Source organism: Wolffia australiana, chromosome 2 (assembly GCF_029677425.1).
Source record: "Wolffia australiana isolate 7733 chromosome 2, ASM2967742v1".
Classification (NCBI taxonomy): Eukaryota; Viridiplantae; Streptophyta; class Magnoliopsida; order Alismatales; family Araceae; genus Wolffia; species Wolffia australiana.
Genome location: NC_135836.1, coordinates 10,939,711 through 10,963,645, shown reverse-complemented (window position 1 = coordinate 10,963,645; position 23,935 = coordinate 10,939,711). Strand labels below are relative to the sequence as shown.

The 23,935-nt window shown below is 46.0% G+C and overlaps 1 protein-coding gene and 1 long non-coding RNA gene across 2 annotated transcripts; one reads left to right on the top strand and one right to left on the bottom strand.

The window, feature by feature from the left end:
- Window positions 1-3,817: 3,817 nt before the first annotated feature.
- LOC144716193 (putative mitochondrial protein AtMg00860) lies at window positions 3,818-4,453 on the bottom strand. The gene has a single exon (XM_078591273.1). It carries the CDS (start codon window positions 4,451-4,453, stop codon window positions 3,818-3,820), a length of 636 nt encoding a protein of 211 aa, XP_078447399.1.
- A 13,458-nt stretch (window positions 4,454-17,911) lies between these two features.
- Window positions 17,912-23,212, top strand: LOC144716818 (uncharacterized). The gene is made up of 3 exons (XR_013585003.1): window positions 17,912-19,033; window positions 22,584-22,763; window positions 22,927-23,212. It is a non-coding gene; the product is annotated as an uncharacterized LOC144716818 (long non-coding RNA).
- Window positions 23,213-23,935: the final 723 nt, after the last annotated feature.

The window sequence follows — 23,935 nt, the reverse complement described above, 5'->3', positions numbered from 1 at the left end:
AGAGAGAGCGAGAGATAGTGAGAAACAGAAATAAAGAGTAAGAGAGAGAGATAAATAGAAACGGAGAGAGAGATATATATAGAGAGAGAGAAGAGAAGAGTGATAGAGAACTAAAGAGAGATAGAGAGAGAACAACGGAGAGAGAGAGAAATGAGGAGTGAAAGAGAGAAATAAAGAGAGCGAGAGTGGTAAAGAGAAAGCGAGAACGAGAGAGATAAAGAGACAGCGAGAGAAAGAGAACCTACTGACTGACTTTCAATATTGAATCGGGCGCAACAAAACGGCGGTCGATGCCCCGCCAAACTCGAACCTCTACCTAGCCCCGTCGGCTGATCCACCCACGTAATATGAGCGGCGGGATTCGCTAACGCTCGAACACTGGAATCCGAATATAAAGAAACCAATAAACGCTAATGATCTCCTGACGCTCTCAAGGATCGACAGATATTCCTATCAATAAAAACTAACACTTGATCAGGAGAAAGTGTTCTCCAGGGAATAAAAGGCTTTTGCCCTAACTCCTCGGTCGAGCAAGAGGGAAGGTAGGACGAAGGACCCAGATACAAAGGGGGGAAAGAAAACGAAGTCCGGGCATTCTCTATACACAAAGTTTAAAGGAAAATTATCATCTAATCGATATTAGCATCTTGATTCTGCCGAAGACGATAACCTACGCCAAGCCCATAGTAGGCGACCCCGCACAACCGAAAATCTTCAAAGCTTCAGTCTCCATCACAAGATGAGAATGGATTGAAGACCTCCTCAAGCCAGTCCCCCGTCCGATTCACATCCCCGATTCAGCAGCTAACTCCAGATGAACTAGGGCAGTCTGTATGCAAAAACTGATCCTCCCAAACGCGCCATCTTATGAAACAGCAACAAATCGAACGCGTCCAACGCCCGCTAGGCGCTATCCGGCTTCCCCCTTTTTAGCCCAATCCTCTTCTTCTCTGTCTCCCCAGGAATCGGGCTCGTAATATCGTAGAGAATCCGAATCGATCGAAACCTGCGCTTGCGAGACCACGGACCCGTGGATATTTCCTCTCCCTCTTCTACCGCGTCTTCTCGTGAGGAACAGGCGACAACAGCGAGCTTACGCGCGTTGCCGACCGAAGCCAAAGACGAGGCCGAAGAAATGGAAGAAGCGCCGATTGCCGTTGGAAGCGCTATTTCCTCGCTGCTGCTGTCGCTCATCATCACCAGCTGTTGCGCGGCGTTTATCTCCTCGTAGCTGAAGCAATCGACGCCATGGCCGCCTCCAACAGGAAGAGACAACCCCATCTCGCCGCCGACAGTGGCGGAGGACCGCGTTCCTGCAACTGTGGTTACGTCGTAGTTGGCCATCGCTCTCTCTCGTTCCTTAGGGTCGTTTCTTTTTCGTGCGGGCAACACCGCCTCATCAAATTTATGTATTTCTTTCAGGTCCATAGTTTTTTAACGGGTAGGTCTTGTACTATCCCAAAAGAAAATATTGGGTTAAGTCCAGTGGCACAAGCCGGCTATCCCTCTTTTTCAATATCGATAGTAAATATTTGGATAGAAAATATTTTGATTGTAGAATTCTCCAGTTTTGTTTTAGAAAAAATATCGATATTGAATATTATAAAAATATATAAATATAGAATAGAACATTAAAATTAATATATATAGAGAAATAAATGATAACATTTATAAATATATAACTAAAACTGGAGAATTCTACGATCAAAATATTTTCTATCCAAATTTTTTTCTCCATGTAGACTAGATTCTTCTCCTAGATTGACTTCTCCCTCCCTCGAAGGTGTAGCAGGACAAAGTATAACAGGACACAAAGTCACAAGGGGGAGAAGCCGTACATGCAGGTATGGCCTGCCCCGTAGTTAAGGGTGATGAAATAAAATAGACGATGTGAAACGGACAGCCATACAACCGTGAAGGGTATCCGGAAAGCAGTAAAACAACACGAAAATAAGAAAACAACACGACCCAGATGCAGTTTTGCAAACCTGGTAGTGAAAGTTTGGATTCTTCACGTCGGCTCGGGCTCCGTGACGAGGCTGATGACGAGTCGGGATGTGTATAATGGGATGGTCCTGCATAATTCTCCCGTGGTGGGAAGAACTCAGCTATAACGGCGACGATGTCGTCGAGGGGTTGGACAAGCTCTGGCCGTAGTTGAAGAAGATCTGCCTCTAGAATCCACGTGTCGTCAGACAACCGTCGACCCTGCCAATGTAGAAGAAACTTCCGATCCATCCACTCCCCTATAACATTAATTACTTCCTCAAGTACCGACTCGACATGTTCATGCCTCTCTGGGGACAATACGGGAGGGGGTAGATGGGAACTTTCACTCACATTACTACGAAGGCTCGAGGAGTTGTGAGGCTTAACAATGGGTGGCATAGGATGGAATCGGACCAGATCGCTAATGTTGAAGGTAGGATAGATTCCCCAACTAGGCGGGATACCCACGACGTAGGTGTTCTCGCTGACCACACGGACTATTGGGAAAGGCCCAGCACTACGAGCATGAAGCTTCGTAGTGACCCTAGGAGAATATCTCTCGGGCCTCAACCTGACCATGACTAGATCACCCTCAGTGTAGCTAACTGACCTATGTCCCACATCAACGGCAGCTTTGGATTTCTCGTTTTGCATGACGATGCTATTATGAATCTCATGATGCATGTCCTTAATATGTCGTGCAAATGCGATGCCATCTTTGGATGCTCTAGAATGTGGTTCCACTGGAATGAGATCTAAGGGTTTACAAGGTACTTGGCCATATACGAGCTCGAACAGAGTGCGGCCGATGGTGCGGTTCACAGAGGAGTTGAAGGCGAACTACACGCGAGGAAGGATACGATCCTGGTGGTGAGGTTTTCACCCACGATAGAACAGAGCAGATTTCCTAAACTCTGGTTCACTAACTCTGTTTGTCCGTACGTCTACAGATGGTAGGCTGCAAAGAATTTAAGTTTCATTCCCCTAAGGACCCATAAGCTCTTCCAGAAATAACTAGTGAAACGTACCTCGTGGTTTGACACAATTGGCTGCAGTACTCCATGCAGGCAGACAATCTCGTCTAATAACACGCACCCTACTCGCAAGGCATCGGACGTCTTCAAACATGGTATAAAATTAACCATCTTAGAGAATCTGTCGACGACGACCATGATGGAGTCGTGTCGCTGGGTGGTCTTCGGTAGTCCAAGTATGAAACCAATACTAACATCATCCCAAGGATGTGTCGGCACCGGTAATGGCGTATAGAGGCCCACATTCTGCTTGGTCATCTTAGCCTTGGAGCATGTCAAGCAACAGGAGATGATCTTCCCACGTCTCTCTTCAAAGATGACCAGTAAAATTGGTCTAAAGATAGGATGGTCTTATTGATACCAAAGATTCCATTCAAACCACCCGCGTGCGTCTCCCAAATAAGAAAATTCCGCAAAGAGGTGCGGGGTACACAGATCCTCTTCCCATAGAAGAGGTAACCATCAGAGAAATAATAATCTCGATACTCGGCCCTTGGTCCATCACGAATGGCACTGGAAATCTTCCCAAAGTTGGGGAAATCGGCATAGTCCTATGGGAGTCATTCAAACCCCAAAATGCACGTCTTCATCATGGTGAGGGCAACTGGTCACCAGCTAAGGGCATCAACGACATGGTTATCTTTACACTTGTTGTGCTCGATGACAAATGTAAAGTCCTAGAGATATGGGATCCAACGAGCGTACCAGTCGCTGACTTTCTGCTGATCATGCAAGTGTCGTAGCACGCTATGGTCGCAGAAGAGGACAAATTACTTGGGTAGGAGATAGTGGCGCTAGTGGCATAGAGGCTGCATTAGGGCATGGAATTTACGGTCGTAGTTGTCATATCGACGTCTCATATCATTGAGTTTCTCGCTAAAATATTCTACGAGGTGTCTGTCCTGATTGAGGACACCATTGATTCCTACACCTGAGGCGTCGCAGGCGACTTCAAAGACTTTGTTGAAGTCAGATAGTCGTAACATGGGAGCTTCGGTCATGCATCGCTTGACTTCTTCAAAGGCCTTGTCGGCCGCCTTCGTCCACTCAAACTTGCCAAGTCTAATGAGATCAATGATGGGGGCGGTGATGCTGCTGAATCCGGGGATGAATCTCCTGTAAAAGGTTGTTAAACCCATGAAACTTCGTACTTCATGTATGTCCTTGGGTTGTGGCCATGAATTAATGGCTTCAATGTTGGTTGGGTTAGCCGAGACTCCGTGAGCGGATATGATAAAGCCGATGAAGGAGACCTCCATCATGAAGAAGCTGTACTTCTTCGAGTTGGTGTAGAGTTTCTCCCATTGTAATGTGGTGCACACCTCTCGGAGGTGTTGTAGGTGGTCCTCGCGGGAGCCACTAAAGATGAGGATGTCATCAAAGTAAACGACGATGAATCTGGCGATGAACAGATGTAGGACTTCCTTCATCAGTCACTGGAACGTACTCGGTGCATTGGATAGCCTAAACGGCATGACTTTCCACTCAAACAAACCATCCTTGATCTTCAAAGCCATTTTCCTCTCGTCTTCTGGTCGGATGCGAACCTGATGGTATCTGCTACGCAAATCAATCTTCGAGAATATAGTCACTCCGGCCATTTGAATGAATAAGTCCTGCACTCATGGTATAAGAAAACGGTATTTCACCATAATCTTGTTGATGACATGTGAGTCGCAACACATACGCCAGGTGTTGTCTTTCTTCGGCGTGAGTAATGCCAGAACGGCACATAGGCCGAGACTCTCTTGGATAAGGCCCTTGGCCAAGAGCTCCTTGACCTTTCGATACAACTCCTTGTACTTTAATAGGTCCACCCGGTAATGTGCCGAATTTGGGAGCGAAGCTCCAGGTACTAGATCAATGTCATGTTGAATACTTCGCATAGGCGGGAGCTCGTCAGGTACCTCTTCCGGGAAGACATCCCCGAAATTGGACAGAGTTTCATCAATTCGCCTGCGTCACGCGTGTCAAGTGTCCGTGGTGGTTCCTCTGCGGGAACATCCCCGGTAAGGGTGAAACATACAGGTAGATCATCACGTTCCTGATCAAGTTCTCGTCAGACTATACATCCATTGGTGATCAACGGGGCTTTCGCCCAGGGGGCCGGGGCCAGGATGGTCTATGTTGGCTATGTTGGCGATCGTACCGCTGGATACCAAATCAATCAATGCCCTCCACACATGAAGGAGCACGTGTTCAATCTTCTCAAAAGTTGGACGTCGTAGTCGTACAGCCATGGTCATCCGAGTATGATGCTACCAATCTTCATGAGTAGGACATCACACATGACGTGCTTGTCGTAGGTGCTCATCTCCAACGACACGTGGCACTATGATCATACAGGTAGGGCCAATGCATCAATCTAGGAGACGCTATATGGAGCTGGGTGTGGTGTAAGAGTAAGGCCCAGTTTGGCTGGGATGTCCTCGTAGACTACATTGATGCAGCTCCCACTGTCTATGATGAGTTTGCATGTACGTCCCCTGATCTTGACATGGACGTAGATGATCGAGGTGCGCTGCACAAGGCCTAGTGGCATAGGTGCCTGTTGTACCCTTAGGGTCGGTAGTATGACTACCGGGGTGGGCGGTCATGACGAGGCAACTGCCAAAACTTTCATGGGTTGATGGGCCAAAGGTGCCACAGACGGTGGGGTAAGAACCGTCGGGGCCCTGACGGGTGCTATGATCGTGCTAGGCCGTTGGACTCTCAGAACGTCAGGGTGGATGGCACCCTACTGAATGCCAAAGTTCACTATAGGCGAGACGGGTGTTGGAACATCTGGAGTGGGTAAACGTCTACCTCGACGTCATCCTCTAGTGGCGGTTCAATCGGGTTCCCGCTGTAGTCCATGTAAAGGAGTGATGAGCAGTCGAACTGCCTATGCCCATATCCTTTGCACTTGAAACACTGAAGTTGCTCACCGGTCATATTCGGGCGGCGAGCCGTTGAAACGGCAGATGAGGCGACAAGGACCGTAGTGGTCGTCGTCGGTTGGGGGTGGGATTCCTTTGCGTAGTGGGTACCCCTCTCGCCCAAATCACAGTCGAGGACAGTCTGGCAGTGGTGTTCGCGGTTGTAGACATGGTACGGGCAGTCGGACCTGTCGTCGCACTCGTGTCCTCGAAGGAGTACTCACTACTTTTTACTATGTTGTAGGCCTGATCTACTGTCTTTGGAATCTGTTCTAATGCCCTAGCACCTATTTTGGGATAGAGACCATGTACAAATGGGCGATCTGAATTTCTGGGCTATCAAAAAAATGGCAGCGCATGCGATATTCCTCAAAATTCTCCTACCTTGTGCTTGTCTGGCTTGAGATCCATCCACTTCAGGAGGAGTCATATCACATAGAGCTTAGGGATGTACTTATCCTTAAGCTTTCTAGACATTTCTTCCCAAGTGATGGGTGGATCCCCTCGTCGCCTCGCAGCATCCTTTTCATTCTTCCAAAATATATTGGCCTAACCTCCAAGTTGGGCCTCGATGTATGAGACGCATAAGTCGTCATCCACACCGTACCATTGGAAGTAACTCTCCAAATTAGACTCCCAGGCCATGTAATCCTTTGGGTTTTGCGTGCCCTCATAAACGGGAACCTCCATTCGGACGCTCTTCTGAATCAGGGCTCGGTGTGCTTCCCGTCGATGATCCCTATCATCGTTGTCACAGTGACAAAGAGGTGGCTGATGTCATCGGACGTTTTGGGTTCATAGGGATCTCAGGGCTCCGGTGCCGATACATGGAGCAGGGGCCCAAGGAGCTGGGTAGTAATCTCGTGGGGCCGGCGGTCCAAGCCGCATGTCTACGGCTCTTGGCGTGGGTGGCACCGGCTGGTGATATGGATCGTATTGGATCTGGGGTGCATAGGACGCCACGATTGCGGCCCCGGCCGACGGGGCGGCGGCAGATGCCAAGGCAGCATATGGATCGCGTGGGCCATAGGTCGGCGCTAGCGCGTAGGTCAGCGGTGTCGGGTAAGTCGGCGCTTATGCATAAGTCGGTGCGTAAGCCGGCTGAGGTGGTGCTGGGGGGGCGCGAGGCACTCCGTAGTAGTCGGATGGACCGTAAGGTGGTGCATGAGGTGGCACCAACCCGTACAGTACCGGAGTCGCTTAAGGAGCCGATGGGTAGTACGACTCCTCATATGTCGGTGGTTGGCCCCGTGCGTACGGTGGGATGTAGGTATCACGACTCGAATATGTGGCCGGGCCTAGCTCGTAAGGCCGGACCTGATAGTCATGATGAGGTCCTCCCAACCGATATGCGACCAGGGCGGACGTCTCTTTGCGTGGTGGGAACCTCGACTCCGTGTAGTGCAACAGCTGGTTTGGTAGTAATACCAGTCTTGGCTACGTCGAGACAGGCAATACCAGTTGGTCGGTGGTGGCCATCGTGACAGTTGTCCCCATGGCATCTAACATGGCTGATAGGGGCGCATCAGCAATTTGACTTGACGAGGTGGCCCGTCGAGGAGTGGCGCGGACTCCAAGCTATCTCGTGCTGGCATCTTCCAGGGGCGTTGAACTAAGTCATCCACATCTGCTGGGATGGGGTGGGAGCCTAGTGTCGGCGTAGGTGCCGGTGGCACTACATCCTGCCCTCGGTCATCTGTCCAAGGCGGGGGCGCACTCATAGGCAGCCCGCTAGGGGGAGTAGGGGGCCTCGGAGAGGGCTCTCTACTAGCATCGAACACATCTTGACTCGTCATCAGCCTCGTCGTAGAGCACGAGCCGACGTGAAGAATCCAAAGGCCCGCATGGCTTCTCCCTCCCTCAAAGGTGTAGCCGAATGATGTCAGATGGGTAATTCACTAAGTGAATGTAACTACGTGATGCGAAGAAACATAGATGAGTGCACGTGCAGGTCCAACTTGGGGGGGGAAGTTGCCGAGTCCCAAGGTTTGGGGTGGGTGACAAAGGACAATGATGGTGACCTTTCCCTCATCAGAGCGACGATGGCAACTACGATGCCGAATGGATGAACTCTGTAGGGGCTCGCATGTTATGGACAGGCTCAACCTATACCTAGGAATTCACTCAAACGTAGTTTTCTGGATAATCTCTCTCACCTATCTAACCCGAGCGCGATGGAGTGCAGCCAAAAATATACTAAAAGACGCAATATAACAGACGAGCAAAGGGGAATGGCATACCTCGTCAGTGGCATTCTTGGTCATCATCGTTGTCATCTCCGTCGATGCACACTCCAAAGTGAGCAGGCACATTGAGACGTGTCGTAGGCTGTTACGGCTAGGCTCAATTGGCAAATGTGCGCAGGAGTTGAGGGAAGGGTCATTTGGAGGCGAGGAGAAGGGAGTCTTGCGGCAAAGAGCGGCAGATAGCAACGGGCCACGGTCGGAGCTGCGCTGGGAACACGGTGTGGTGATCAGCGGCGAGGCGGGAACGCGATCGCGGTGTCGGTGGGTACCGAAAGTAGTGCAGCAGCGGTCGCGGTGGTGTAGTAGTGCGGCGGCGATTGCGACGGTGTTGTGGTGGCGATTGGTTGAAACCGCTGATTGTGGCAGGTCACAGCAGTTCGCGGCCGCTTACTATGTCGAGTCGTAGTTGACCACGGCAGCTAGCTGCGACTGGTCGAGGACGCGGGTTGTGGCATGTCGCAACCGCAGGCAACGGCTCATCGTGGCCACGGGTCAATGACCGATCGCGGTTGCTGGCTACAGCGAGTCGCGGTAGATCGTGGCCTCCGGCTATGACTAGTCAAGGCTGCTAGCTATGACGGATCATGGCCTCATGCTGTGGGTGTGACTGGTCAAGGCCGCGGGCTGTGGCTGGTTGTAGTCACGAGCTGCGGCGGATCGCGACCGTGGGTCGTGGCTGGTCGCGGATGGTCGGGGCCGCGGGTCGCGGCTGGTCACATCTGTGGGTTGCGGATGGTCATAGCCGCGGGTCGGAGCTGGTCGCGGCCACTGGCTACGGCTGATCGCAGCTGTGGGTCACGGCCGGTCACGACCGCTGGCTACGGCTGATCGCAGCCATGGGTCATGGCCACGGGCCACGACTGTTCGCAACTGCAGGCTATGGCTAGAGAAAAGCCGTGTCACTGTGGGAGGATGGAGGCGGCCACCCGCAAACGGTGGCGGGCAAAGGGAGGCGGGACGACTGCGGCGGGCGACCAGGGGCGGGAGTCCAACAGCAGGCGGCGATTCTCACTTTCTTCCCCCTCTCTTTCCCCTCCTTCCTCCGTCTTCTCCTTCCTCTTCTTCCTTTTTCTCCTTTCTTCTTCAGACATGAGAGTTGATAACTCAAAACACAACTTCCACAAAATACCAGATCTGAGATGTACGTGGTCCATCATGGCCTTATATAGGTCCATGATGAACCCATTAACAAAGTACACATAGGGGCGCAATAAGGGATGCCTTTTACAACACTGAAAATGAAGAAACATGGAGAAATATTAAAATGACTCGAAATAAAATGCTGGATGAAATGGGACCATACGGATGCGTCATGCGAGTACGGTGAACTCATCATGACGAATAGGAACTTGAAATCAAATGACTGAAAACAGATAATTAAAACACGGTGATATAGACGCGGATGTGCTCTACCAGGGATATTTTTCTATCGATTGGGGACCTAAATGTCCTTTAAGTCATTCTCGAGTATGTCTGCCTCAAGGCCTTTAGTACTTGTCAGAGAAACCTGGTTGGTACATGCCTCAAATGAGTTGTAATACAACCTTGACAGAAGATGCAAAAAAGATCTCCACGATAATGCCTACCACTCATCTTTGTCCTACATTACTACTCACTTTGGTATGTTGGCTAACGTTTCTTGAGCATATTAAATTTAAGAATAGTCATCAATGACCCCCTGGATAAGGGTCTTGTTTCCCAACACCCTTGACATTCTTTGAGGTTGATTATGGTTTTGTTGACTTGTTAACTTTGACTATAGTTGGCTTTGACTGTGCTTACCTTTGATTATGATTGTCTTGAACTAAGTTGACTATCAAAATGATTGAGCTTGACATAAGTTGACTTGGAGTACGGTTAGATTTTACTTGGGATGAATTCACATTGGGTTTAATTTCACGTATCTTGATTTTTAATGGAACTGACCTTCCAATTTGTTGACTTTGATTTGTTCTGAACTGACCTACCATAAATAGATCTATCTATCTATCCATCTCTGGTAAATAGATAGATAGATATATATATATATAGATAGATAGATAGATAGATAGATAGATAGATAGATAGATAGATAGATAGATAGAGATATAGATAGATAGATAGATAGATAGATAGATAGATAGATAGATAGATAGATAGATAGACAGATAGACAGATAGACAGATAGATAGATAGATAGATAGATAGACAGACAGACAGACAGACAGATAGATAGATAGATAGATAGATAGATAGATAGATAGATAGATAGATAGATAGATAGATAGATATATAGATAGATAGATAGATAGATAGATAGATAGATAGATATATAGATAGATAGATAGATAGATATATAGATAGATAGATAGATAGATAGATAGATAGATAGATAGATAGATAGATAGATAGATAGATAGATAGATAGATAGATAGATAGATCGATAGATAGATAGATAGATAGATAGATAGATTTAGATATAGGTATAATGATAGATTGAGATAGATAGACGATAGCGGTATAATGAATGATTGAGATAGGTAGACTTAGATAGAGTTATATAATGGAAGACTGAGATAGATAGATAGATAGATAGGTCGATAGATAGACTTAGATAGGCGTATAATGAATGATTGAGATAGATAGACTTAGATGGATGTATACAATGATAGACTGAGATAGATAGAGAGACTTCTTAAAAGCTTAGACTGGATTTGTCAAATATTGATTAGGAGCTTTACCTTGAGATAATAACATCGTATGTTCTATTAAATAAACATTTTAATTTGGTTAGTCTTTATTAACAGTGAACTGTGTTTGGTGCGGGTTTGCTATTTTGGCTTTCAAAAGAAACTAGATTTTTTAGGTTCGATTAATTGAAATCTAAATAATACCATATGGAACAGCTATGGAAATTAATGATAGGCACAAAATCAGATAAATACATATATAGGACTATATTAGGTATACCATATTTGTATAATCTCAAGAAGAGAGTGTACACATGGACAATCGGGAACTTTTCATTCGAGAAAGAAAAAAAAAAAGAAAAAAACAACTCAAAAACTAAAGGGAAAAAACATACCTGTCCATAATAGGGTAATGGATTTTCCACATCAATCTCACGTATACTCAACATGTATTCGAAGGCAGATAATGGCACCTGTGCAACAAGTAGTAGCAACTGAATCCAAGACCAGGAATCCCGCCTTGAGATCAACGGCTCCCATCTTCTCAAAAGATTAGAGGTAACCCAGTATGGGGCTCTATTGAAGCATATAGGATTATGATGATTAACACAAATAGAGTATGCATTCCCAATTCATAGAGAATAGCTAATCCACTTAACAGTAAATTATGAAATTTTGGAATGCAAAAGCTGCATTAATGATATGAAGATATCTATGATCTGACCTGGTTTAGATAGGCTCTTGGAGTCAACTGGAAAAAGAAAAAATGTACATGATATAATAGCCTAAATATAAATGATCTAGGAGAATGCTAAAGAGCTAAGTGATATATGTTAATTGATTCAGGCATATTGGTGAGAGATAATGGGTTAAGGGGAGTACAAGTTTCTACCTGCGCTTGAAGCAGCTCACTAATCATTGGATGGATGCCATCCACATAATATTGAATGAGTGTAATAATGCAGGAGATGATAGAAAAATAAATTGTAGGACATCTTGAAAATACTCTACTAAGGAAATGTAACTTTGCTCATGCATGGCAATGTATGGTTCAATTAAAAAACTCCAGATTGATGCTGGAAGAAAGTAGGCAAACAGAGGAATATGAAGGCAATGTAGATAGAAAAGAGATATCTGAGGAAGGGAAACTGGAGATGATTATTTCTAATCATGATTATGTCCATTAACCTCAAAATCCTATCCCGACATTGGAGGAAAAAAGAGTCGGCAGTAACAAGAATGTACCATAAGCAAAACCTACAATATTTAAAAGGAGACCCCAACTTGTCCCTAAAGGCCTAATCAATATCCAACAGACCAAGTAATTGCCACCGTACCTTCTACTATTAAGGACTCCCTATCAAACTTATCATATAAACAATCTTTAATAGGACCAAGGAAAAATGGTATGAACACTAAAGAAAAAAACCACGAAAAACCTTACCAAAATATAAAAACCTGACTCCACCATTACTATATATATTAATGAAAGAGGAAATTTAATTCAATGGAAACTGAAATTTCCTCAATCACTAGATTTTCAGACAATCAAATAGGTGAAATGGCCAAACCTTTGCTGAGCTCCATTATCGGTAAATTCACATAGAGACGTCCAAATGTGACCATAGTTTATCATGAAATGGAGAACCTCAATACTTTCAAGGCATTCTCAATTAGTGCATTTGAGGACATACACATACTGATAAGATTTGAAAACAAGAAAGGCTTTGAGACTGAATGGAGTCAGTCTACTAGAATCCTTCATTATGAGATCATTCTGCTGGACCCCTGAATTTTCATCTGAAAAAGTGTCTACTAGAGTAACATTCTGGATTGGAGTCCCAAGATTGAGATCCCACATTTATACTCCCAATGCCTTTAGATCCATTATAGCAATGTTAATTACCTTTATCACAACTGATGAAAGTGTCAGCAATATCTCGAGGCCAGGCAATGCACGAGCACGTATAACATTTATATATCTCATCAGACCGCTGTGCATATTTTAATTTAGCATGGCTTGAGTGAACCAATCAGATAGTGAGTTATAGTTAAAAACCATCGCTATAGTGTGAATAGTGTCAAATTACTCGACATAGTATGTCTTAGTGTCGGAAAACCAAATCTCAGTACCCAAACACATATTCATATAAGAATCAGGTTGCATCTCTATCTATCGAGAAGCAAAATACAACAATTAGTTGGGCCATGCTAAATTAAAATATGCACAGCGGTCTGATGAGATATATAAATGTGACAATGTGACAATGTGACAATGTGACAAAGCATCTAAACAATGTGACAATGTGACAATGCTCCCATTCAAATGGATGCTCCTACAAGTTGGGCCTCCAGCGTAAAGCTACAAAATTGGTTCTTCATATTCCAAGAATGCCAAAATATCTGCCATGAATAAATTGAATTTTCACTCTATACCGAATCTTGGTCATCCATAAAAAGACAGCCTAGCAATACAATATTAAGTAGGCATACCCAATCTGCAGAAAACCTAAAGCTACATTACCAAAAATCATTAGAAGATTTGTTTGAAAGTGTAACCCTCTTATCAAGACCCCAATACATTCATCCACTTAGAGAATCTACGGGGCTCTTAAATTTGATTACATGATGAATACACATTTTTGGAATTGTACAGGAATATCAAAATCAGAAAATACCGAAAGTTAAGAAACATGATTAAAACATATAAATTAGATATATTAGGAATTTTAGAGCGCATTACTGATTTACAAAAATTAGATAGATATAAAACTTAATTAGGCCTACAAAGTGGTGTTTCCCATTGAAAGGGGAGAATTTGGATCTTGTGGAGTACTGTGATGGAGCGCGCCAGCCCGCTCCACTGGAGATGTCTTTGGAGCTACAATCGTCATCATCGACACCCCCACCAGTTTGCGTTCCGACTGTTTTTATACCCTGGTTCTAATACCCCGGGTAAAGAACGTCCACGTATCCGACTGTTTTGATTTGTGTTGGCACGTGCTTCTTATGTTCTGTGTTTTGTCACGTTCATGTGTTCGTGCTCATCGGGTCCATGTCTGTCGTGTCATGTCTGCATCATCAGTTGTGTCGTTTCATGTTGTTTTGTGTCATCAAATATGTGTCATGAATCCATGTTTATTTTTGTATTCAAGGGGTTCCTATGTATAAGACCCCCCCCCCCTTAGTAAGGGCACTTGTGCCCTTACTAAGGGCTCCCCTGCCCTAAATAAGGGCCATCGTGCCCCTATAAAAGGGGGCACGATGGTGCCCTAGAACTTAGACCACGAGTTTTATCATTGACGTTTTGTTCCATTCTTTGTCTCCTGAACGAAGGAGGGAGGAGGAAAGAGAGAGCAGAACAGGGAAGTCCTGGGAACCGCCACACCCGAGCAGCAGTTCCACGAACTGTCCGGCCACCAGTCAACCACGTCAAATTCTCATGTCGCGGCCCGCACGCGAGCAGAGCGAGTTGACGTTGCACCGTGCTCTCAAGCCGACTGTGTGTGCATGTCGAACGTGTGGCTTGGCAGGAAGTCGTCCCGTCACCTGCTGGGTCTGCCTCTGAATACTCCACATCATTGCTTGAGTGGGTCATTGTTCAAACGGGTGGTCACCCTTGCCACCTGGAACCTTGCGACGCCGCTTAAGCGGTCGTGCTGGTGATCCCGTCAACGGGTCATAGGTTGACCAGTGGTAAGTCCAAATGGTAGGGCCACCCTTGCACTGGCCCACCGCACACGGTAAACTCATTGTAACGGGTCCACGCGGACCAAAACTGCCCTGAAACAGCGGCCGTGAAATCCTTGTGTTGTGGGAGCGACCCCAACAAGCCAATGTGATTGGCCTTCGCGCTCATTCCACATGCGCCCAACTGTCCGCGTGTCTCGCGAAGGGTATCTCTACCTGCTACATCGTTGACAACCTCTTGCTCACGCTAGAGTCGCTCAAGCTGCCCGGTGCCAACACGCCCGCTATGGCACATGCAAGACAGCCGACCACGCCCATGCCACCAGGTCTTTGCCATGCCGTCCTGAACAAATAGGACGCCCAAGCCGTGCACCACCTGCTTGGCCCTTAGTTACCATTGAAGCATAAAGCCCATCACTCTACTAACTCATCGCGCCATCCCCCTACTCACTGACCAGTGCCTAGACTCACGTGTCATCTTCGTGCCGACTGCCGACGCTCGCAACCGCTGTCGTCTCTGCTCGCGCCAATACACAAAAAGGGTTCGTGCCCGCTGAGCTCAACCGTAAGCTTGAGTCGATTCCCCGCTGCTCTTCTGTCTTCTTCTCCAACCTCCGACCCACTCCTGCGCCATGCCACCACCACCCGTGACCACCTCTCGCACTCTCCCACCGCATCTGCCTGTATCGACTCCAGCACCAACAAATACACCGACCATAAGCGACGCCACTAACAAGGTACCTCGTCCCCTAGCTTGTTAGTTAAATTACATCTTTTCTTAAATTTTTGGCTGCACTCCACCACACCCAGTTAGTTTAGGTGAGAGATCATATCTTGAAAACTATGACTCGAGTGAATCCCCAGGTACAGGTTGAGCCTATCTTTTACGTGCGAGCGTCAACGGAATTATTTGGTTTGATGTGGTAGTCTTCGTCATCACTCTGAAGAGGGTCAAATGGTCACCTTCACTGTCACTGGTTGCCCACCCCCGAGCTTGGAGGTTGGCTAATCCCCACGAGTCGAGACCTGCACGTACATCCGCCTAGGGTTCATCGCATCATGTAGTTTCATTTCCTTAGGGAAATATCCATCGGACGACGTCGCTGAAGATGTCTGGCATCAAATTGGTATCAGAGCATCATCTTCATACCCATGTAGATGACATCCTTGATGACATTTGGCATCATCTTGGTATCAGATTATCATCTCGGTACTGTCTGATGACGTCCACCACAACCTCTGATATCATATTGGCTGTAATTTTAAAGTTAGAAATGATTTTTCCCAAAGCATAACAGTAAAAAATCCAATATAGAATGCCTCTCTATAGCTTACCTTTGTATATGTCTCATCCAGAAAGGAGAAGAGCTTTATGGGATAATCTTACCCAAATATTTTGTTCTGCATCTTTACTATGGATTACTAGGGATTATTTCAATATTACTAGGAATATAGTGGAATATAACGGAAGGAAGGGATCTAAAAGGGAGCTGGATGCCTTTAATGAGGGCATCATGTCATTACATCTATGTGAACGAATATATGAAAGGAACCCTCTATCTTGGTGCAATGGATGGAAAGGTAGCCATCATATTTATGAACGGCTGGATAGAATTCAAATGAATTTGCATATGCAAGAACTAAAAAACCCTGTGCTTGAGTAGCTATCCAAATGTTTATCTGCCCATGTTCCCATTTTAGTTACATTTCATCAGCCTTGCTCAAACATAAGACAACCTTCATTTCAGTTTCAAGTAATGTGGATGAGGCATCCTAATTTATTGGAATTGATAGAAGCTAATAGGGGCAGAAGAGTGTCATCGGAGAGTGTGCAAAATTTAAGTAAAAAATTGAAAAACACAATACAAATTCCTAAACATTGGAATCACACTTCATTTGGAAATATTTACAAAGAAAAAGAGATACTATAAGGACAGAGTGACATGTTGGAAATTGTGTTACAAAATTGTTGGGAAGAACACAAACATACCTTATGGTGTTGTGCCAGATGCTCGTAACATGTTGATCTTTACCTTCACCCATGGGCACAAAGAAGGTATGAACATGGAGGAAAAAAGTTGGGCACTTCCGGATGGGCCCAAAATTTGTAATCAGAAAGGTACAGAGGAAATTCTAGTAGAACCTGACTTAGTCGCCCTTTTTCATGTAATCAATTGTCAAACATGCTCACTATGGCACCTACAAAGTTGGTGGATAGAGATGCAGGAGTGTCTCGCTAAAAATAGTACAAATGAAACACATCTATCAGGAGGGGGGTTCAGGGTAGTGGATGCCCTGGCCAATTATGCTATCAACAAACAAAGAAATTTCACTTCTTGTGATGTTTCAACAAACAAACAAAGAAGTGCGGAATTACCAACAGAGGTGTGTGGATGTTATAGAACATACAAACTAGGCATGTCATGTATGAAATGCATTAGAACATTGACACACAGGAACTCCCAACCAATTATTGGGACAAATCACTTTGGAGATAAAAATTAATTTGTCGTGGAAAAGGCTGAAGAACAAAAAGAACTCTTGCTACATGAAGAGTCACTACACAAATAAAATATCGATGGCACCTCTAAAGAAAAATAAGAGAATCAGCATGAGAAGGTATTCTGCAGAATTATAGTCTACCTAAACCATATGGGTAAATTTTGAGCCTATCTATCTATATTTTGATCCAATCTGATGTTCCATCTTTTATCCATCAACGAATGAAGAGATACATCATATCATCATTTATTATCCATCGTGCATTTCAAAACTTTTTCTATAGAGAATCTAACAAGCCAGTGTAACCTAATGTACATAAGAATGAGAAGACAAAAACACGAGGGTCTCCTATGTTTATTATGGGAGTGGTAGTGATGGCGCATGCCATCAAGGATCGTCAACGACGTCACCCGCGCCGTGCGCACTCGATATTGAAGACCGGGTGAAGTAGCTCGAGTTATCATTTCTGTTTTTTTGTCTCTCTTTCTCTCTCTCTCTCTCTCTCTCTCTCTCTCTCTCTCTCTCTCTCTCTCTCTCTCTCTCTCTCTCTCTCTCTCTCTCGTGTTTTTGTGTTTTCCCCTTTCACATTGTCGTGTTTTGTCGTGTTCACGAGGTGTTTTGTCCGCCCACCGTTTTGCCGTCAAGGGGGAGGGGCCTTCCTTTGACCCTTTCCCCGTGTCTCTCTCCCTTTGTTTCCCCATTTCCTTCATTTCCCCTTTGCTTTCTTATGTTCTTTCTTTGTTTGTAATGGGGGGAGCCCATTTATAAGGGCTCCCCTAATGGACTCCCTTCATGGCCCATTAGGGGCCCATCCCTTCCCCCTTTATAACGGAAAGGGGGGGCGCCCGAATCCCTTAGACCAGGAAGAAGTTGAAAAAATCGTGTTTCTTTGTCCTGGTCTCCCTTCCTCGTTCAAGAGAATAACACAAGGGAAAGAGGGGAAGGAGGGGGAACGTGATGAGGAACTTGGGAAGATCACCAGAGGAGGACCAGGATCGATCCGTTGCCGAGAGACTGATATTCTTCGGCGGAGGCCATCCAATTCCGACTTTGGGTGTCTAATGCGCCTGTGAAACGACGACCGATACTTCCGTCGATCCTCCTGAATTTAGCGAAGGCGAACGATTCCAGCATCGGTTCGTCTCTGGGGCGGATCTCGACCGTTCGGGAGGATTGTCGAGAGAATACAAGGTTCGCGGCCGTTCGGGAGGATTTACCGGGAGAATTCAAGGTTCGCGACCGATCGAGAGGGTTACCGGGAGAATTCATATTTTGGCTGCCGTTTGAAAGTCACCGGGAGAATTCAGATTCTGCTGACTTTCGAGATTATCATCGGGATAAAGCAGGCTTGCCGTCGACGGGGAGAATCAATGGGGAGAGACCTGACTTTCCCATCGTGAGCTGAAGATTTCTGGTTGTTCGCCCCCGTCGATCTCCCGGATGCCGGCGATTCAACTCAGCAGCACATGCGGCAACGCGATAATGCGCTGATGGGGAATACTGGTCAACCCGGGAGCCCCAATCTCATCCCACGTCTTCTTTGCGGACAACATCCGCCGGCGCCATCGCACGATCGGGATTTTCCAGGGTTCCTTCTCCGATCCTTGTTCATCTGATCAACGGTCTGAGTTCGCTCTGCAAGCAGGTCGAGTCGGCTGCCCACCAACTGTTGGGGAGCTCCCTCCTAGAGCTCAGCTTCACCATACGCCCCGTGGCGCCACTCCACTGGCACGCCACCAGCTCGCCTCAACAGCCCGCACTCAACAGTACCCCTCCATGGGTGATTGCGTCGCCAGGCTTAGTTGATGCTTGAGCTGTGTTGTCCAGGGCCTCACCCTCGCCCTCCTCTTCCTCCGACCTTTATATAGAGCTCCAGTACCACATTGCTCGTTAAGCTGCCGTGATCTCTCCGACGCCTCTTCATCAAACCCGCTCCGTCCACCGATCGTCAACGGCTCCCTGCACCACGAGCCACGCTGACGAGGTACGCTGTACTCTCCCGTCGCTCATTTAATTATCACTTGCAGTATAGTTTTGTGACGTAGGACACCTAAGGAAAAGGTGACTAAGGGGATGGATGGGTTGACAATAGGTATGGGTAATAGGCGGATTATAGGTAGGGATAAAACAGCCCACATAAATTCACGATCGAATTCGGATTTAAAAACCGATGAAAATCTGGTGGGGCAGCTTCGACCATTTTCGAGGGCAAGAGTACTATCTTCCCCCACCGCGACGATGCCTAAGCACCGAAATCAATACCCGAATTCACGTCGCAAGGGAATACTCGAGAAGAGGAGAGAAGAGATAGAATCTCAAACCAAATCTAAATCTGACCGTGGTGACGCGTTCGATGCTGAAGCGTTGGCATCCTCGCCATCATTTTGTCTCGACTCCACCACGCTGGGGCTAGGTAGGTGAGCGAGGTCTTGAGAGAAAACTACGGAATATTTGAGTGTCTTACCAGTACGGATGAATATGTCCGTTACGTGCAAGCCCTACGGATTGATTCCGTTCGGCCATAGTCGCCTTCGTCGCTTCAATGAGGTTCGAGAGGCTACCGGCGACCCCGTCCAATCTAGGAGCTCGGTGTCTCTCCCGAGTCGAAGCTTGCACGTACAACATGTAGGACACTCATCTTGCATCGTAGTTACATCGACTGTTGGGGTTTCATCCATTGAACGATAACACTGTCGACGTTCGATACGTTTATCTCTTATTGGCGCTGAGCCATCATACTCATTGTCAACCGAACGACGTATTAAGACCACGTCCGACATCAGGTAGGTACTTCCCCCTCAAGGTAATAGGGCATGTTCTGCACCAAAGTTCACTCATGGCGTATGCTTGTGCCCTTGACAGCTATGATCAGAACAATGGTCAACAAACGAGGTAACCAAAATCAGAAATGGAAAACTGGGAGGACCACTACTAATTTAATTGGAGTAAACCACACGGCATTATGATGCCACCGACGTCATCGGGACGTCGTCTGATCAACACCGAATATGATGGTTTGGTGCCAATGAATGATAGTGGTATCTGACTACGACAGTGGCGTCGTCCGATAGAGAATCCTAGCGGTATTGAATTACGATGAAATGCAAGATGCGACAGGTTATGGTACTTGCAAGTGTTGACTATCAATGAACTTTGACTCCCGGGGGATCGATGAAGTCGCCCGATGGAGGAGGGGTTGGACCTCTCGAGCCTCGTCTAACAAAACTAGGACGATTATGGCGCCGAACGGAGCAACTCCGCCTGGTTTTGCTCTCACATGACAGGCGAGCCCCACTCGTACCAAGGGGTAAGACGCTCTTGTATTCTCGTAATGATCGCTCAACCTATCCCTCTCACTTATGTCTAATCCGAGCGCGGTTGAGACAATACGAAGGTGCACAGAAGGAAATAAGAGACAGGCAGGCAGGGAAGACGTACCTCGACGATGCCTGCAAGCCAATTTCCTTTTGCTTGTGCGTCCAGAATGTGAGCGATCGAAGTTGGCCGGGGGAGGTGCCGTAGAAGAGACCGACAGGGTATGACAGCCTCGGCTGGAGCAAACAATCAAGATTTGGCCGAGGAGGGGATACCGGCAATATGGTGCGCCGGAAGACCGAGCAACATTGGTTAGCAACTATGTAGAACCAAGTATTCCCGGTGGAGAAATTCCGTCTGATGCGCACTGAGGAGGGGATAGCTTTGACTCCGGCATCGATTTCTTGACCGGCAGCAGTAGGGGTCACCAAGGGAAGGGGTCCAACCTAACCGTTACAGGCTTGGCGCCTCGTCTGTTCCCACACTGGTAAGCTGGTGGGGACAGGAGCTGCGTCGTACGACCTCCCCTCTCAAGATCCACGTCGGGGCAACGTACACGTCCAAGGATGCCTTGACCCACCGTGGACCCCCAAAACCTGAGTAGAATCGTCGCTCCAATGTCAAGGGGTCAGATGATGTCTCTAGCCAATGAGTTGCAAGGAGACGTCCCGGTCGGTCGGAGAAGGGGCCGCAACAGAAGTCCAGTCAGCTGGGGACCGATTTGGGTAAGGGTCGCTAGCCCCATTGAACCGTGAAACATGGATCGGGAACGAAGAAGGGCTCAGGTCCCCGTTCGCGGTCAGCCAAATTTCGGTCCAGACAAGTGCGTGGTCGGCGGTTTTCGGTCGGGATCCTTCCCACCCACGACAGATCGTGCGCCCTGGCAGAATGGAGACCGGACGGGACAGAAGAAGTCGACCTTCGGATGACTCAGAAAAGGGGTGGGCCTCGTGCAGTCAGCGGCTGATGACTCCCGACGGAGTCGCACGCGCACAGGTCGGAAGGTCGAAGACGGTGAGCTGCTACACCATGTTCCACCCCAGGGATGAGTACCGCCGGAGAGAAGCAGATCAGGATAGGCCTTTGGAGCGATGGCGGCTTCCTACTTCACCCCGGATTCACTCCCTCTCGTTAAATTACTCCCTCCAAAGCCTCCTCCTTCTTGGACGGGGGACCTGATCCTCTTTCAACAACACAAATTTCTTTAGAAAGAAAACAAGTCCAAACATTAGGGCGCCCATCCTTTCCTTTTTATAGGAAAGGACATGAATGTGCCGACGTCTTCGAAGACGTTCCTGCGGGCTCGGGATGCGTCGCGCCATCACATTACAAGCAGTAGAAGGAAACATATACGGAAATACAAAGAAATGGCAAAGTATACACATTAAGAACATAAAATATAAAAGGCGCAAGCAAAAGAAGACATCAACCTGCTATCAACAAGGTGGAAAAGACCAACCAATCCAAGTACAACAAAATGGAAAAAAAATCCTATCCATGATGGACAACTTATCCTCCGGATTATTACCAAGATGCCTAGTTTACCTAGAAAAGATCCATGCAAACCTTCGTCAATGATTGTTATCCTTGGAACAAAAGTTGGGGGGACAGAAGTACAAAGTAAGTCATTATTTGATGGAAATCATGTTCTATCAATTGGATGACAAAATGCAAGCTTCTATCGGAGAGACCATAGGTGGTTGATAACAACCTAAATTTGGTCTTTATTTCATGCCATTAGCACAATTTTATGCATTTAAATAGCTTGAAATGGGGTTGTTATCATCTATTTACATGAAAATACTGTTTCTAAGTGATTTCTGATTTTTCCCTAATTTTTTGTTAATTCTATGAATTTTAAGGGACTGATTTGAGCTTGAAATAATTATTTTTTAATGAAAATGGAAATTTTAATAATTAATATTGAGATTTATCAGTACGGGAAGAATTCGTAAATTTTCTAGAATTTTTTAGGATTTTCTAGGATTTTTCTGAGATTTATTTGAAGAAGAAATGCATTTTTCTAAGAAAAAAAGATATATTTATAAGGAAAAATGAGTATTAAGATAATTTTCAAACTTTGAAAGTTTTTGTTGTAATTTTTTGTTGCAATTACACCCTCAAAACAGCTCTCGGTCGTGGTTGCAGGCGTAAAGGTATTATTTAAAATTTTCCAGGGTTTTATTGCAAATGCTTTAATATTTGTTTTAATATTTTAGGAAAAAACAGAGGAGAGAGAATGTGCAAAGGACATCTACACAAATATTTTTGGGCGGCGTCCACGTGTAATTGCGCGGTTTAAAATGGGTTTTTCTGCAAAACGTTCGCTTGTCGACGTGGCCTCATCATGGGCGTCGGATGAGAATCCGACGGCGCTCGAGGAGGGTCAGCGCCGGGAGGTAAGTTCACCGCCCGCACAGCGCGTACAATGCGCACACACGGGCGGTGACGTGGCGCTTGCGGACTCGCCCGTTCTGCGAGAAACGCATGCACCACGTGCATGTTTAATGTACACCGTTTATTTTCTCACCTTTTTTGTCTTTCCATTTTTATTTTCGCCAGGGGGTGCGGTGCGCAGCGCAACGAGAGTGAACCCGCCTGAAGAAGTTGAAACGTCGCCGCCAATAAGAAAATGACACCTCAACGAGCTGTTAGAAAAAAAAATTAAAATAAATGATTTAATCCAATGGCTAAGATTGGTTTAAATTCATTTATTCATGACTTTTGATCCAGAAGTCCGATTGAGATGATTTTTTTATGGATTTGCTCGTCTTGAGCCCCTCTTTCTATCTGTATGGTTGGATCATTGATATCAAGCTAATATTGATAGATAAAAATTAAATATGAATTAGGGGTAAAATGGTAAATTTTGCCATTTTACCTGGGTATAAAAGTCGACTTTCGAGAGTAGAGGGTCATTCTTGATGGTGCTCTATCATACCTACAAGACAGAGAGGAGCTCCAGCTTGGATCAACTTATTTGGTACTTTTTCTTTCGTTGTATTTGAAATTTTTGGTGTATTTTGGATGTTGTTAGTTGAATCTCTTAATCGTTCTTCTTAATTTCTGTCTGAACTTCTAAATCGCTTGGCTTGAGCGGCATGTACAAGCCCTGACTAGGATTGAGAGGAGAAATTGAGAGATTTACCTGGCTATTCAAGTGCATTTCAAGCAAACTATAAAAAAGACATAAAAAGGGTTAACTTTCTAGGAGATTGAATTTCCCATTCCATTATTCAATAGAGTAGTTGTTCCTGAATTATCAAATCTACAGAATCAACCGAAACACATCTAAATCTTCTTCTTAATCTCTCTAATTGACTTCTTTGATCCTTTCAATTGGATCTATTAATTCAATTTAGAGCCCTTTATTTCTTCTACTTCTCTCATCTATTCTACCCCCCTTTCCAAATTTCTCATCTAATTAGGGTGATTTAATCTCTGTTGAAGATTAAATTAACCCCAATTAGGTCCAAATTATTCAAGAAGAACATCAATTGGATTCCTTACTAGCTTCCCTTGGACGACACTTGTACTTATCACTACACATATTAAGTAGAGTTTTTATAAA